The sequence below is a fragment of the Ambystoma mexicanum genome, chromosome 7q (genome assembly GCF_040938575.1).
Source record: "Ambystoma mexicanum isolate Mex_15411 chromosome 7q, UKY_AmexF1_1, whole genome shotgun sequence".
Taxonomy (NCBI): domain Eukaryota; kingdom Metazoa; phylum Chordata; class Amphibia; order Caudata; family Ambystomatidae; genus Ambystoma; species Ambystoma mexicanum.
Genome location: NC_090941.1, coordinates 317,551,137 through 317,568,193, shown reverse-complemented (window position 1 = coordinate 317,568,193; position 17,057 = coordinate 317,551,137). Strand labels below are relative to the sequence as shown.

The window sequence follows — 17,057 nt, the reverse complement described above, 5'->3', positions numbered from 1 at the left end:
AGACGCTAGACCCATAGGACTATGGGCAATACTAGCTCAACACTCCGGGAGTGAGCATGCCAAAAGGAGGATAGTGTCCTATGCCAGCAGGAGTCTATAGGACAGAGAGCAGAGGTACTCGCAGGCTGTAAAGGAGGCCCTAGCGGTGGTGTGGGCCTGTGAGCATTTCCATTTGTTTGTGTATGGAAAGCCATTCATGATAATCACGGACCATCAGGCACTTGTCACGATATACAGAAAACCAATGGCACAAATGACACCAAGAGTTGCAAGATATGGACTTTGTCTCCAGGAATACAAGTACTCAATAGTACACAAACCTGGAAAATACGAAAATCCAGCAGACTGTTTCTCGACATCCGCTCACTGGAGGTACGTCCTCACGTGATAGGGTGGATGGATGTATCAATTACATCATTTACCACGAAATGCTACCTTCCATTACAACGATAGAACTCACAAAACACACAGCCGAAGATGCCACGCTAGCATTAGTGATGTCCTGTATTGGGAACGGAAGGTGGAAATTAGGGGAAGAGGCACTTCAGACAAGGAAAAAATCCTCTTGTCCAGGAGCGCTGGACAAGAGGATTTTCAAAACACTGGCAAAGTAGAAGTAGCAACTTTCCCTATCCCCATCATCGCTGTTATTGAAAGGAGATAGGATAATAATACCAGAAACCCTCCATCAGAAGGTGATAGACATAGCACACAAGCATCATCGTGGGATCGTCTCTGCCAAACGCATGTTGCGAAGCAAGTTATGGTTCCCAGGAATGGACAAGCTAAAGAAAGAACTCTAAAATCCTGCCACATCTGCCTCAGTTTGCAAACCGCAATATTCCCTGAGCCACTACGCATGTCAAAACTCCCTGAGGGAGTATGGGATGAAGTGGCAATATTACTTCTTTGGACCCTTAAGGTCAGGGGAATATGTGCTGGTAGCACTGGATGAACATTCCCGCTACACAGAGATAGAAATTGTGGTGTCCACAGCAGCCACTGCACTCATACCGGCACTTGATCGCATTTTCTCAGCGTTTGGAGTACCAAAGGTAGTCAATTCAGACAATGGCCCGCCATTCATCAGCAAGGATTTCCAAAACTTTGCAACTTACCTGGGATGCAGGCACAAGAAAATCACACCCCTGTGGCCCCAAGCGAATGGAGTGGCAGAGCGCTTGATGGCCAACAACAAAAGGGCAGTCCGCATTGCAACTATCACACATATGCCCATTGGGCAAGCCCTCTGCCAACTACTAAGAGACTACAGAAACACACTGCATGATTCCACAGGGAATTGTCTGGCAGAACTCATGTTCGGGTGTCCCATCAGGTCCAGAATACCACAGGAAGATCAGGAAGTGGAGGTGGACGAAGAGATGACAAGGGAAACAGATAAAGCAAAAGAAAGAATGAAGGAGTATGCAGACCGGAGAAGGGCACGACCGGCAGACATATCACCTGGGGAACAAGTGCTAGTAAAGCAAACCCAGATCCACAAGGACATGCCACTGTGCGATCCTAGGCCCATGAAAGTATCTCACGTCAAGGGAGCCATGATCCCTGTAGAAAGAGATGGATGGGTCATAACGAGAAGTTGCTTGTTCTTCAGAAAAGCAGGAGAGCACAACATCCAAGCATACAGGCAAAGGAATGAAGATGAAAAAAGACAAAGGGGGTCAGGATACTCAGCGGACGAAGATGAGCCAGTCAGAGAAGAACGCAACAGCATGGAACATCACGTGAATCGGACCGCTGCGTCTCTGCAGCAAGGAAGACCCTGACGCATCATCCGAAAGCCTCGACACTGAATCAAGGAAATGGGGTAGGACTGTATTCATTTTGGGGGGAGAAGCAGCATCGTGAGATGCCAACGTCATCATGACGGATCCTTGGAAATCACGGGTCATGTGGCCCAGGTTGATGCGTGCGCATCACACGCGAATAAAGTTAGTCACCGTCCCGCATCCTGTTGTATTGTGAGTGTGTGGGATGCCACCGTGACCGGCATTGCGCGCACCCCTCGCCCTCACCAAATCCATTACACCAGCTGGGGCAAAAGGTGCCCCTGCTGATGCAGTGAATCTCTTGGACATGGGTGCTGGGAACCAGCTGAGCCCCATGAAAGGTCTTGTGCACTGGTCGGTGAACCCCTCTTTTGGTTAGTGGGCGTGGGTGGCCCTCTTCACAACCTGATGATGCTTTTCAGGGTGCCTCTGATCCAGGGTGCCCTGGTAAAAGGGTTTGAATTACCTCTTTCAACCCGATCTTGACAAAATCACAAATCTCTGCCGGCACGGTGATCCGGCATGCTTCATCCAAGTAGGAAATTCTCTCACAATAGGGAGTGAGAGATGTGCAGGGGTTACAAAGGTGCCAAGCGTATTACGCACCTAGGCAAAAAAGACAAAGTGTGCTGGTCAGCGGAGTTGTAATTTAGGGGAAAACGCACAAACCACCGAAAGCTATTGATCATAGGCACAGAGTATAATGTAAGAAATGTAGGCACAAGGCATGCCGTCGAGAAGCAAGACCCATGAAAGATGACGCTGAGAAAGGGATTGACGGTTGGGTGGGGCATGAAGGGGTGGTCCTGAGCTGGACTTTGCACGTGTATGTGCCATGCAATGAAGTTCGAGAAAAACAATTAGCCTGCTACTATGAACCTCATACAAAGCTGCCAAATCATGCCAGAACATCAAAATGTGCATTCCTTTCAAATTAGCTACAATTCGTGTTGACTAAACGGCTGGGGTTGGGTCAACTATGTGCAGTGTCTAGTGTACAACAACAATGCTCACATAGAGTACTCCAATGCATGCTTCTATTGACTTCTTCGTTCATTTGAAATAGTGGCTGCAAAACAGTTCTCTGAAAATGCAGATTATCCAGTGCTCCGAAACTCAATTGACATGTAGAAAATATAAAACTAATGAAATGGGAAGGAGGGCAAGATGGGAACGGCAGTTCACTTTGCAGAGCAACGTCTTTTAAAACACAATACATGCATGACCCAATGCGAAATATATCCTCGGCAATAAAGGACACACAAAGTAGAAATAAAAGCCAGCCACGAGTAAACTGTAAGAACACATTCGGATTTAAAAGACCGTCATAACCTTTGTTTGTCGTCCTTGAACAGCATCAGAAGATGCATTTGTTTCATAAACACATACACTAAATTATAACCTTAATAACTGAAAACGAGTGGTCAGTGGGCTTTGCTTGTTCAGATCCTCGTCTTGACATGGTTAACAGAGTCCACAGCCAGCGTGTTTTGATACTGCGGAGGTGCTGGTCCTGCCCTCCCAACACGTTTGCTTTCCCAACTTTGCAGGTGGGTAAAAAGAGGGGCGACCGATCTGCACAGGACGAAGGCTTCGTCTGGACCGAGAAAAGAAAGTGTGCACACAGCCTCAAACACTGTGCTGCTCGCTGCACCGCCAGCTCGCTGTATTGCCACTGCACAGAACTTAACAGCTCTTCCTCAATATGCATTTGTCATTTCTTTTCTCCCGCACATTTATAAGCATTTAGTTGTGTTTGAAAAAATAAGACATGCCCTGTTCGACAATTAAACATTCTCATGCATGTACAGCTCTTACCTGTGTGTCCGTGTGTCCCTTTACAAAAAAGCACTTTGGCGTAATGTAATGAACAGTAATTAGGTAAGTATCAACTTAAAGTATGAACTTAGTCTTTCACTTATTGTATGGTGCCATCTACGCACAAAGAGCAAGTTACTTCTGCTTTTACATGACTCTAGCGCAGTTCGCGCCGTTTCAAGGCTTTCATTTGTACAGCTGGTAAAAGCGACTATATGTTCAATAATAGTCAGACATGTATGCTTGTGAGTACTCTCCAAGGATATTCGAAGTTCGCGACGACTCCTGCCTTTCACCTTATACATGTGAAATACTTGATAAAATGTCCTATGGTGGAATCCTACGACCTCACATCAGCATAAAACATACTGATCTCTGCATCAGTGATCTACAAGGAAGCAATTCTCACCGCGAAAAAAAAGACACCTACAATAAGCGGATTCTCCAAGCAGAATCTAATACTAAAGAGCTCTTTAAGATCCTTAAAGAACTCGAATCTCCCATAAACCCAACAGACAATTGTGATACCAACACCGCCTGGTGCTCGAGTATACAAAAAGCACTTACGGACAAAATGACTACCTTGAAAATCAAAATTAACAATAAAAAATTTAGCCTAATGACTGACCCCCTCTCTTCAGCACCCTTGTTCAGCCAGAAAACACCTACGCATTCTAGTAAACCCTTCAGCTTCTCTCCTTTATCTACTTGAGAAGTGGGAAATATTATCAAAAAACTAAAACCTTCAAATTGTCAAGGTGACTCATGCCCAGCATTCATCATTAAAGAAGCTGCCCATGACCTAGCCCCTTTCATCACCTCCGTTATAAACGCCTCTTTTAAAGCTGGCACTGTCCCTGACAATCTTATGGATGCTTGGGTCATCCCCCTCATTAAAAAACCTACACTTGACCCCAGCAACCCATCCAACTACAGACCAATCACCACAGTGCCTTTCCTCCTGAAAATCTTGGACAGAGCACCCGATTTACAAATTCTGGAATACCTCGAGGCTAATAAACTCCTCGGTCTCCGACAATCAGACTTCCGTCCAAAACATGGCACGAGACAGCCCTTTTAGACTTCAAAACAGAAATACAGGGCATCAAAGACAAAGGCAAGATAGCTTTACTACTACTTGACCTCTCGGCAGAGTTGGACCTGGTCGATCATCAAATTCTCTGCCATCATCTAAAAACCACTACCCACTTCTCAGACGAGGCCTCATCATAGATCAGGTAATTCCTTACAAACAGAACCATGGCCGTTTTCTACCCAACCGCATCGGCTGATCCCTCGCCTGTCACTTGTGGGGTCCCACAAGGGTCCTGCGTGTCCCCCACTTTATATAATGTGTTTACTAAACCACTATTTCACATCCTTGACTATCTGAGTGTCTCATATACCAACTATGTGGATAACACCCAGATACTCATTCCTATCACGGGGGACTACACAACAGACTCGAGGTCTACTCAGTCATTCAAGCTTGGATGGCACATCATGGTTTATGCTTAAACGATGATAAGACCGAGTTACTTATCTTAGGCTCCCACCAACGACTTAACAACTGGACCCCGCTTTCAAGGCCTTTATCATCGACGGGAATACCCTTAAGGTGTCAAATATCACTAAAACCCTTGGCTTCCATTTAGATTCCACCCTCTCTCTGACTAAACAAGTCAATACAGTTGACTCAGCTTCAGCTTACACCTGTAAATTGGTGACAGCTTGTAGACCCTTCATCTCTTCCTCTAACTGCATCTTCCTGGCAAGAACCCTGGTAATGGCCAAAATTGACTATTGCAATGCCCTCTATCTAGGAACTAGCCAAAAGAACATCCACAAGCTTCACGTAACCCGGAATAATGCAATCAGAGCGGCCCTCAATATCCCTAGAAAAATGCACTTCTGACACTAGACAGAACCTCCACTGGCTCCCAGTGGCACTCAAAATTCCGCTTAAAGCCCTCGCACTTACACATAAGTGTCGTGCCTATCAAGCCTCTGAATACTTGGCCAATCGCTTCACAGCGCACACAGCCACATGACCACTTAGATCTGCACAAGCACATTCACTTGCTATACCTAGATTTAAGTCACAGAACGCAGGGGGGGTAGCTGCTTCCCTGTCCTTGCTTCCAAACTCTGGAACACACTCCCCAACTCATTGAGATCCGAACCCCGCTACATTAAGAATACCGTCAAACTTTGGCTCACTGAGCAAGAGCTAGCCACTACTAGAGTGTAAATGATATATACATGTCACACCACAGCAATGCCTGCAATAACAAGACCCTTATATGCGGACATCCATAGCTATTGTCACAACATTGTGAATGCGCATGTGTATAGCATCCTTGTTTACTGCTTCATATGTCATTTATGTTCTACTATTATCTGTAACATGTACCTCATGCAATGTTAACCTGGAGGTTGTTTTTTTGTAACCTATGTAAGGCATGCGCCCAGATACCCCTGGGCCGGGTGCGCTAAATAAATAAACTAAATACAAATGCAAATACTGGACCGCACTCGTGAGAAATGGTGGCTGGGGTAGTTCGCAGTTAGTTCAGCAGCCGTGTCATTACAATTTGCTCGCAAAACATGCACACATAACAGAACCTAAGCAGAGACTTTGTTATTTCACTGTGCACAGCCGCTGCAGTGCCAGGTGAATGAAGGAAGTACATTTCTGCATGGAAAAGGTACGTCAAACGTGTTTGTGCAAGACTCCTACTGAATAGCGGCCAGTGCAGATAGTGCGTCTTGAATCAGTAATGTATTTGCAAAGTCAAACAAAAAGCAGAGGAGCTTTAACTAACTCTAAACGCATATACTGTACATTTCCCTGGCAAGACGAGTTCAGCCAACTATAAGCCCTTCCCCTCCGATGGGAATACATTAATTACCATTTGATTAAGTAGTTATAACACTTATTATTATTGCAGCGCTTAGAAGCGGGATGAATCTGCCGTTAAGCGCTGTAAAATACATTACACCACTAACATTGCTATTCCTAAACTATATATAAAGTAAATACTCCCTTTGGGAAGAAAGCATTTTTAACTATGACAACAAAAGTAGTTTTTATCATGCGGGAAAGTCCCACCTACTCCAAGTCTATTACACTTGTGCGGCTTCTTACCTTCAAGCTTCTGATTTTCCTTTTCCATTCGGAGCAGCAGGATCTGTTGGTGAATAGCTTTTCGCCACAAGCTCTGAAGGTCCTCCGAATTCCTCCGGCCGCCTTCTCTGTCGAGAGCGTCCTCGTCCGGAGACAGGGATTCCAATGAATGCTCCTCCATTGAATGCTCCTCCATTGCGGGCGTGAAAGGCGACAGAGGCAGCAACTCGTGCCCATCAAACCGATCTGCAAAAGCAGGAGAACTTCAGACATCGACGGCTAGATTCATGCTCAACGCGGCTCACCGAGCGACAGAGCAGTCACCCCGTGCTATGTTGTTCGAAACGAAAAGCATGTACTTATCGTCTTCTACTGCCTTTCCAGTGACCTTTCAAAGCAGAAAACCTACACACAATGACTTGGGGACTTTTGTAGACTTCCTCCCTGTCTGTTACAAACATAAACACTGTGTGTTTACCACTTCTACTTTTCACAATTAGTCATGCTTCCCTACAGCCTCGCTCGCATTTCGTGTGCCCGCTGCCTTATCTCACAGGCTTTCAGGCTGCTGTTTACAACGTGTTGAATTAGAAAAAGGTGCCTGTCTACGCCTGCAAATACCTGGCTGCAAATGTTATACAAGCAAGCATTGGCAAAGCCAACAGTTTTGGTTTTTATGTAGGCATGAGAAAGGCATTTTACAGGCAATGCCACAATGGTACTATCTTACAATAAGATGACAAATGGATGTGCTAGCACGTCGTTATGTTATGTCAGTGCCTGCGTAATGCCTATCTATACAAGAGCCAGAAGGATTAGCTTTGACAATGCTTGTTATTAAAATAATTTGGTGCAAGGAACAAATGCCCGGACACATTTATTGATTATAAACCAATTTACAAATATGCCATTAATTACAAAAGACGGCTTAGAAATAGCATTGGCTTCCCCTTAAAAGCACAGAGCTAGGTCAAAGAGATCATGGGGGACAGGTGTTTTAGATGGGGATGTGGAGGGGCAGAAAGTAATTGAGGTCGGTCATAAGGATTAGCATGGCAATGGTGTTCAATAGGTGGATACAAATCCAAATAGCCACAACAGCTTGTGTGCCCCCTCACATCCCATCTCTCTCCTAGCTCCACATCCCAGGCCAATAGCTGTGGCTTATAGGAAATCCTTCATCACATTATTGTACGCGATTCCACAGCTCTCAAGTTCCAAGTGGCCATGTGTGCGAAAGCAATCCAGATCTGATTTTTCCCTTGGGCTTCTGGGTATTTTAGCTTTTTCTTTCCCATTTGAAATTTAGGAAAACTACAAGTCCCATAATTCCAAATAGAATGTTCGTCTCACGCATGGCCACGTGGAACTTGAGAGGTCTGTGATTCCTGCCCCCCTGCTACGTCAGGCGAGTTAAACATTTGTGTTCGGGATGCAATGTTATCACTGAGCTCAAACATACTTCATGAAAGCATTTTGATTAACCTCTGTCTGCAAGCCAATGGTTAGGGTGGTATATTGCGATTTGCACCTACACACTTTTCCCATTAAGATCCCCCGACTGCAATCCCTAAAACAGGGAACACTGAACATAAAAGGAGTCACTGTAAATATTTCAGGAATGGTTATTGGAAACGTAAGGATATGGCATGTGGCCACTCAAAAAGCAGCCACAGAGAAAGGTGTGCTTAGGCTTAGAGTAGACAGACTAGGAATGGAGTGCACCACACACAGGAAACACATTTGCAATATAAATAAGTAATTCCTTTTTAAAAGCGGTCATTGTGCAAATATCCCAGTTATTACAGTAACAAACGAATAATTCTCTTTCAAAAATCAACATCGTGGCTTTTCTTATCCATTGTCCACAAAAAATGTGCACCAATAATTATCAAAGATATTCAGGTAACAAAGGTCATTTGCGAATAAGACATTTTTATATTTCATTGGGTACAGCTTATTTATTTAGTATCAATATGATGGGCACTTGATAGTTGGATGTATGGAATACACTCAGTAAAATGTAATAATAGTGTGCAATGAGCACCTCCCGTTTAAAGCTGCTCACGAGCAAACCGAAATCAGACCATGTTCTTGTACCCAGAAAACAAGTCTGGACCAGCACATTTCACGGTGGGGAATCTGACTTAAATCACATGACTTTACAGCTCTCATACTGCCCCATGTCAGGAATGAGTAGTCTGAGAAAGTCAGGTGAAACGGTTGGCTTTATTAATTTAACAAGATTTCAGGAACACACATAGATCAAGGGGCTAAAGGCACACTTTGTTAAGCCACTAACACTCAGCAGACAGCTTAGAAAATATACTGGCAAGGCACAGTTTGATGTTACTGTTTGAAAATGATAGCTCTGAGAACCAAGGAGGATGTGTTTGGGAGGCGAGGAGCAGGTACTGGGCGGAAATGGCAATAGGAATTAGTATGACCATGGGTAGTTAATGGGTGGATAAATAACTAAACAACACCGACAAGCTGTGTGTCCCTAAAATGCCATCTTCCTCTTAGCTGAAAACCAAAGCAATAGTTTCGGCTTATCCCCGAAGCGCCTCCTAATAGTCAAGACAAAAAGATAAAGCCGCAGGCAGTTTAACTACTTTCCTAAAAGGGGTGTTAGGGTAAAATGCAGGCAGTACACTACAGTCTGTTTTACTGTTTGAACACATGCTTGATATTTCTCATTATGAAAAAAGTTAACAGCATACCACTGCAAGTAAAATGCAGGTATGCTGTCAAGTTCTGCAACACCAGGTAGATGTTCCCCCTGATATCCTTTTATGGTTGTCTACTGGCTCTACGTTGCTAGACTGGTGTGTCTAAGGATTGTGGGGCCCACTTTACCTACCTTCTGGCTGTCCATCTCTTAACCTAGAGGTACTTGCCAGCCAGGCATAGGGATTATTTATATTACGATGTTTACATTGGTGTTTATGTTGATGATGTCCAGCTACATGTGCCCTGTGTAACTAATAGGGCACACAATTTCACAAATGAACATAAACAACAGACTTTTCAGATGTCTGAAATTGCATATCGACAAAGCATTGCCATTCTATCCAGCATGGAAGCCCCTACAGCTATTTCAGTTTGCTGTGTTGTGAGATACGCATCCAATTACTTGTTCACTCAAAGAGAAGCTTAAAGGGGATTTCAGACTGTACTGCTGCTCCACCTAAGCACTTGGCCAGCGATCACTAAAAAGATTTTCAGAGTCAAAAAGCTCAAAAGAGAAGCTGAGAAGTGTTCGAGGCATTCAGTGTCCATCTGACAGGGAGAGAACTGTGAAGCTAGACCTGCGTGCCACCTTTGGGTGGCTTCCACAAGCTAGGGGCAAGTTTCTGTTCACCAATGCAAGCAGGTATCCAGGTGGGTAGTTAACGGATATGCTTTAGCCTCAGAAATGGGGCTAGCATTAACTTCAAATGCTCGCGCCCGCAACAGATCTGACTCTGACTCAACCCATCATGCTTCTGAGGTCGATATATTGAATACCATCAAATTGGGTCATTTATTTTATTGGGCTATGGTTAAATGTTAAACTTTACAAAAAAGCTTATCAATACATCATCCAAAATACAGATACCAATTCATCATCGATCAATGAAATAAAAATACAAATTAATCATCAAACAAGTGGATACCATACAAAATTCATCATAGTAGCACATTTAAAAGAGGGAAATCATTAAGACCATACGTTCAAAATGACTCAATAAAAAGCACGCATTTCAGGAGAGGAAGTATTAATCGGTTAATAAACCTCAATGTTGATAGGATTAGTGCAAGCTGTTTGCCCTCAAGAACAAGTTGCACAAATTCCATGGAGTTAAGTGATACAGAATAAGATACAAATATGACAAAATGTAGGATTCTTGGAGATTTCCAAAATGGCCGTCGGGATGAGAGCTCTGTGATCAACGCTCTCCCGACCCCTGGATCTCTTCAGTGACTTTTAACCCTTCCCGGGCGTTATTGTACTAAGAAATCGAGATTCCAAGATTCTGCAACATCGGAGACACCCGAAGTTCGGACACTGCAGCTGGTGATTAGATTTATTAAAGTAGGAAGAGCGCCCGTGCTCATGGAGCACTCCTAGGCAAGCTGGTTCGTGTGGGCGTAGGGAAAGCCCAGCGCTATTTCATGCTCCAATATTCCTGGAAACACGAGCAACTGCTGGAGACAGCGTGGCACGGTGAGGGTGTTGTTAATGAGGAGGAGATCCCCCAGATTCAAACCCGGAGAGGTGGCGTGTGAAGGGGCGCTCCCCTTTGATTGGGAGTGGTGGAGCCACCCAGGAGCCCTCGTGTGCAAGATGCGAGTCGCAGGGACATCTTGGCGTGCAGGGAACTCGCCAAGGAAACGCGATGAGGGGCAGTCCCGTTGGGAACACAAACAGAACCCTGAGAAGAAGACAAAAGGTACGCATAATTAACCATTCACTGGTGTTCTAATGGGGCGAGGTAATGTGCTCTACGAGACCGGCACTCTGTGTCAGGGTGAGGAGAGGACTGCGCGCACTCCAGCATTAAAACGACCAGACCCCAGCTTGGTGGCCTAAGAAGCGGAGGACCGACCAACACAACAGGAATTTAGTGGCGGGCCCGCAGTCTGGGAGCGTACACGGGCGAAAGTCGAAAGGATCATTACAGGTGGGAAGAAGATCCGAGAGAGCCTCTGAAAAGCAGTTAGAGGTACCGGTACCCAGAAGTGTGCATAGAATGCCATCTAAGATCTATCTAACTAAGTGGCCAGAGTGGAAGTGGGGACCCCTCTTGCAGGTTTGTTGAGTCCCTGGGGAAGAAAGACAGCAGGGCAGGCTGGGCCTTGTGAGACTTCTCAAGTGGAATATTCACATAGAGACCATTTTGTGGGGCTTTGGACATAAGCTGAGAATTTAAGGGGATCAGGGGTCGAGGTCTGCAGAGAAACACAAGGTATCTGGGTCCTCCTACTATCACAACAAGAGGACATCTCCCTTCGGCAAAGAATTTACCTCCTGGGTTGGTGAAGGCCGTGCCCTTTAGGGGCGAGAGGTCAACAAAATGTAAAAAAATAGAGGCGAGGAGGCCCAAAGCTCGGCAAAAGGGGTAAAGAAACCACACAAAAGCAATATACAAAAATTGTGCAGGAGGGACACTAGAACCCCACCGAAAGATGAACAGAGTTCAGATAAAATAGACTATGAGGGGCCACTGTAGGCCACCAGGCAATATTTCCAGGATTTTGGTGACAAGATTGCAGGAACGGTACAGAAAGAAATGGACAAAATGAGGGAAGACCTGGCGTCAGCTTTGTATGAAATCAGGGGAGACATTAATAACCTGGAAGAAACGGTGGACACAACTGAGCACGCGCTCCAAGACTTAGCGGACGATGCATGAAAACTGTTGGAACAACTAGCAAAGGCAACGCACAATCTTGAGATTCAAGTGGAGGACCTTGAAAACAAGTCTAGAAGGTCTAACATATGTATAAAAGGACTGGCTGAAGCTGTGAATGAAAAAGAACCTGGAACAGCAATAATGCAAATATTCGGAGACCTGTTGGAAATGGACAACAGTACGAACCTTAAGATTGATAGACTACATAGGGTGGGCCCTCAGATTAAAGACCAGGGGCAAGGCCAAGAGGTGTATTAGCAGCTCTTCACGATTACAAGCGGAACAAAGGAATATTTTTGACTTCTAGGAAAGCGAAACAGATCACATGCAACGGCTCAGAGATACAGCTTTTTCAGGATCTGTCTCAAACCAGCTTACTTAAAAGAAAACAAATGAGCCAGATCGTAAATTTCCTGCGGTCACAAGACATTCGATACAGATGGCCTTTCACCTTCAGCATGGTTTTTGAATGGGAAGGAAGGCAACACTACATCTCCTCCAGTGAAGAAGGAGAGAGATTCTTAGGAATGGACGACAAATTACAAGGAGTAAACAAAGCAACACTGAAACCTCAGAATAATAGGAGGCACTGGGAGTGGAACAAGATCAAGCCGAAATCGTCAGGAAAAAAGGATGCCGGGGCCAACCCAAGGAGGCCCAGAGAAGAGGAACTAGATCAGCTGGCGGTTCATCAGAGCGACGTCACTACTTGAAAAGGAGAAACTTGAGCAATATCTTCTTAGGGAGAAACCAGATCTCATAACCCTTCAGGAAACACACATTCAAATCATGGATAAGCACAAAATTAGGTTACAGGGATACGGCCACATTTTTCAGTCTAATGACACGTCCAAGAAGGGAGGGGTTCTGGTAGCGATTCAAGATAATCTTGACCTCTCGGACAATGCTTCAGACAGGAACTCCAAGGAAAGATACTTGGCCCTAATAATCGAGGGGAGAGGGGAACTATATACGCTAGCTACTACCTACGTGCCCAATTCGGAACAGGACAGGTTTATACAATCAAAATGGACTAAATTGGCACGATTCGCTAAAGGTCAAATAGTGCTGCTAGAGGACTTTAATATGGCATGGGATCCCAGGGTGGGCAGGAGTAGGGGGAGCGAGTCCAGACAGGGCAAGCCCTCTAAGCAATTGATCAAGAAGATCGTACCGCTTTCCTTGGTGGACGCATGGAGGAAAAAGAGGGGAAACACGAAGGGTATACATTTTTCTCACACGTTCACAGGCTCCCTCCAGAATCGCCTATATATGGTTCTTGCAGTCCTTACTGGGACTTGTAGCAGAGCTAGAAGTGAGGGCGATAGCTCTATCTGATCATGCACTGATAACTCTGAGTATAAGAAGAAAAGGAGGATACGCAGGGTTATGGAAATAGAGCTACCCTACACAAGCTACCCTACACATATTCAAAGATCATACTCTAAGGGAGGAGACTAGAGTGGTTATAGAAGAGTTTTTTTAAAGAAAACCAACACGGGGACACGAGCCAGCATATGGGGCCTCATTACGAGTTTGGAGGTAAGTAACTGTCCTTACCGGCATGGAGAAAATACTGTGTCCGTGTAGTAAAGAGCCCGTTAATAGAGGGCTATTAAGAGTACACGTGCCCGAGCTTTGCGCCATGCCGATAACGACATTCCTTAGCAGCATCATGGAAAGCACAGACAGCACTACCAGCATCATTTGAAACCGCATTAGCGGTCACCACCATCAGCGGTCACCGTAAATAAGCAGAACCCGAAGTAGCGTCATCGCACAGGAACGGGAAAGAGCACGGCGGCCATCTTTAAAAACACAATCCATTGCCATCCTCAGCACACAGGACCTGGAGAATATTGCTGAGTACATACATCAACCTTCCACAACTATATCATGCCCAAGGCAGTTAAAAAAGGCGCCCCCCGCCAGCCCAAGGAGCACTTTAATGAGGATTAACTCACCATGCTGGCGGAGACCCTGGCTGACAATGCTGAGGTTGTGTTCGCAAACAGCCTCAAGAGGGAGGTAGTGATCAAGAAAAAGGAAATCTGGAAACTTGTCGCCCAAAGAGTCAGCGCGGTAGGCAACACCCCCCGCACAACAAAGGATGTTCGGAAGAGATGGGATGGCCTGCGCCTGCGAGTCAGGAGCATCCTGTCCGCAAACAGGAGCCAGGCCATGGCTACTCGTGGAGGACCAAGCTCACCAATAAAGCTAAGGCGGTGGGAGGAGATCTTTGCCAGCACGATTGGCATAGAGGCCATCGAAGGTGTGGGCGATATGGAGCATGGCGCCATCTCATCGGCAGAAGGAGGTGAGTGTCCTAAGAAAATACTGTAATGCAAAGTCTGATAATAGTCCACCAATTTGTCTGTCCAAAGAGGCAAGGCATGGCCCAACACATACACACTCCCAGCCTAGTTGTCGTCTGCAGCACAGACACATGCACATGCATGCAGCATGGCAATGCCATACCTGACACACACCACACAAATATGAAAATGGCATAAGTCACACTGCACGCAGGCCACAACAGAAATACATGTCACATAGTATACGCCCGCCCCAACAAGAGTGCCCGGACGGATGCCTGCATGATCCACCCATATAGCAAGCAACGTGATCATCAAAACTCCATTTCAAATTCCCCTCTAATGTGTAGATGAGCAATAATACAAATGTATGCATGATGCCTGTCAAACCATCACTCATGCCGTCCCTCTCTTGGTCCCCCACAGGCTCAGATCCTGACAGCGAGGCCTGGGACTCACCCTCACAGGCGACGACACCCTGGAATAGGGCCAGGGATGAAGGCAACAGGCCTTCCACCTCGAAAGCCCCACACAAGCCACGACAGGCACCGAAGACCAAAACAGCCCAGAATGCCACGGCACTGGTGCCGCCAAGGCCCATCACCACAGTACCCACAACACCTGTGACACCTGCACAGGAGACAGTCGAAGGGGCACAGTCGGCAGAGAACAGCTCTTTTGGGGAGGCGGCTGCTACGGCACCCCTGACAGATGACGACGTGCAGAGACAGGTGTGTGTGCCTTTCGAGGACGACTCCTCCAACCTACCTGCTACACCAAGTCCGGCCCCATCCCCCCAGGTCACACCTGTCGACTCCTACCACGACACCACCACGGAGCAGTCTGGGGGGGGGGAGTCCATACAAGAGAGCATGAGTCCCATAGAGGACCCAAAAGTATTTGCCCATGTCATACATGCACCCTCCACCTCCACTGGTGTACAGGCGGGGGTGCAGCAGGCAGGACATGCTGCGCAGCGCCAGGAGGAGCTCACTGCCCTAGTGGGACAGTTTGTCGCAGACAGTGCCCAAGCAAGGCAGGAGGGGTGCGACAACACCTCCTCCCTGAGGCAGATCATTGTGAAAAGCACCAATAGATTGTGTGAGGAGGTGTCTGCCCTGAGGAAGGTCCACACCCGCATTGCACATTCCATGGAGGCTGAGCGTCCAGCCCCCGGAATGGAGAAGGCGGCCACCCCATCTTCGTCAAGCTCCACGCAAACCAGCCCCCTACGCAGGTCGGCGTGCACCCTGCGCCGCACGGACATGCTGCCACCAGGTGCAGGGAGTGGCAGGATGTAGACAGGGCAGCCTGATGAAGGCAGTAGACACTGACACATGAAGCTTTTGCTTGGACACCATGTGTGGGGGAGTTGTGGTGGGAAGGGGGGTGTGGGGGCATTTGTGGGGGGAGGGGAAGTGGGAAGGGGTCAAGGTGTGTGGAGGAGTTGTGGGGGGAGGGGGAGAGGGTGTGTGAGGTAGAGGGTTTGAGCACGTTAATCTTATTTGGACAGTTAAATACACCCATTGTGTGAAAATAAAATCTTGAGTGGACATTCCGTATTGCATATGTGTCATTTATTCATATACAGTGCATATTGTACATGTACTCTCCCAACCAGTGCCCACTGTCCAACTTTCATGTCAGCCTGTGCACCCATGTGTGTTAGAAATATTGTGCAATCACTGACTGACGCACAGCACGTCCCTCATGTGCATCAGCACCGCGATGATGTGCAACCACATCTTCTTCATCTCCTTCATCATCACCAGGTGGTTGCAGTTCAATGTCAGGGGGCAGAGGCACGTTCCGTCGGATACACATGTTGTGCAGCATGACACATACCATGATGATCTTGGCCACCTTCTCATGCCTGTAGAGGAGGGCCCCACCCGACCGGCTAAGGCAGCGAAACCGTGCCTTCAACAGGCCAAAGTCTGCTCGATGACCACACGGGTACGGGTATGGGAACGATTGTAGACCTCCTCGTGCCTGTTCTGTGGGTTTCGGACAGGGGTGAGGAGCCACGGCTTCAAGGGATAGCCACCATCACCTGCATGAGAGGCAATAAAAGGTATACGTTAGTCGATTCATGATGGACAGCTGTACTAGTCACACATGCCTGCAGATTATCGTTGGTCACATGCACATGTCCCTGGTTGTATGCACACAATTGTAATGCCCTCAATGTGTTCTGTGCCATGGACTTATGGTGTGGGTTGCATCTCCAAGATGATACATGGTGTACACTGCCTTGATGTTGCTCATGCACTGTGGACGCATACCACTGTGTTTGTGTCAAAATTGTGATGTGTTGTGTTCTGTATGATTTTCTAACTGGCAGCGTTGTCAGTAGCCTCTGCAATATTATGGTCGCTAACGGACCACTGTAACTGAGTTGTGCCTTATGGTCGCTAACGGACCACTGTAACTGAATTGTGCCTTATGGTCGCTAATGGACCACTGTACCTGAGTTGTGCCCACTGTAACTTAACTGAGTTATGCCTTATGGTCGCTAACGGACCACGGTACCTGAGTTGTGCCTTATGGTCGCTAACGGACCACTGTAACTGAATTGTGCCTTATGGTCGCCAATGGACCACTGTAC

At 46.6% G+C, this 17,057-nt stretch overlaps 1 protein-coding gene across 3 annotated transcripts in view; it reads right to left on the bottom strand.

Annotated features, from left to right (window-relative positions):
* TBC1D4 (TBC1 domain family member 4) overlaps window positions 1-17,057 on the bottom strand; it is a 1,514,114-nt gene that overhangs the window by 410,481 nt on the left and 1,086,576 nt on the right. For all 3 annotated transcript variants that reach the window (XM_069639269.1, XM_069639270.1, XM_069639271.1), the window contains one exon: window positions 6,757-6,981. In XM_069639269.1, the coding sequence (XP_069495370.1) occupies window positions 6,757-6,981 (225 nt within the window). The remainder of the gene's footprint in view (window positions 1-6,756; window positions 6,982-17,057) is intronic.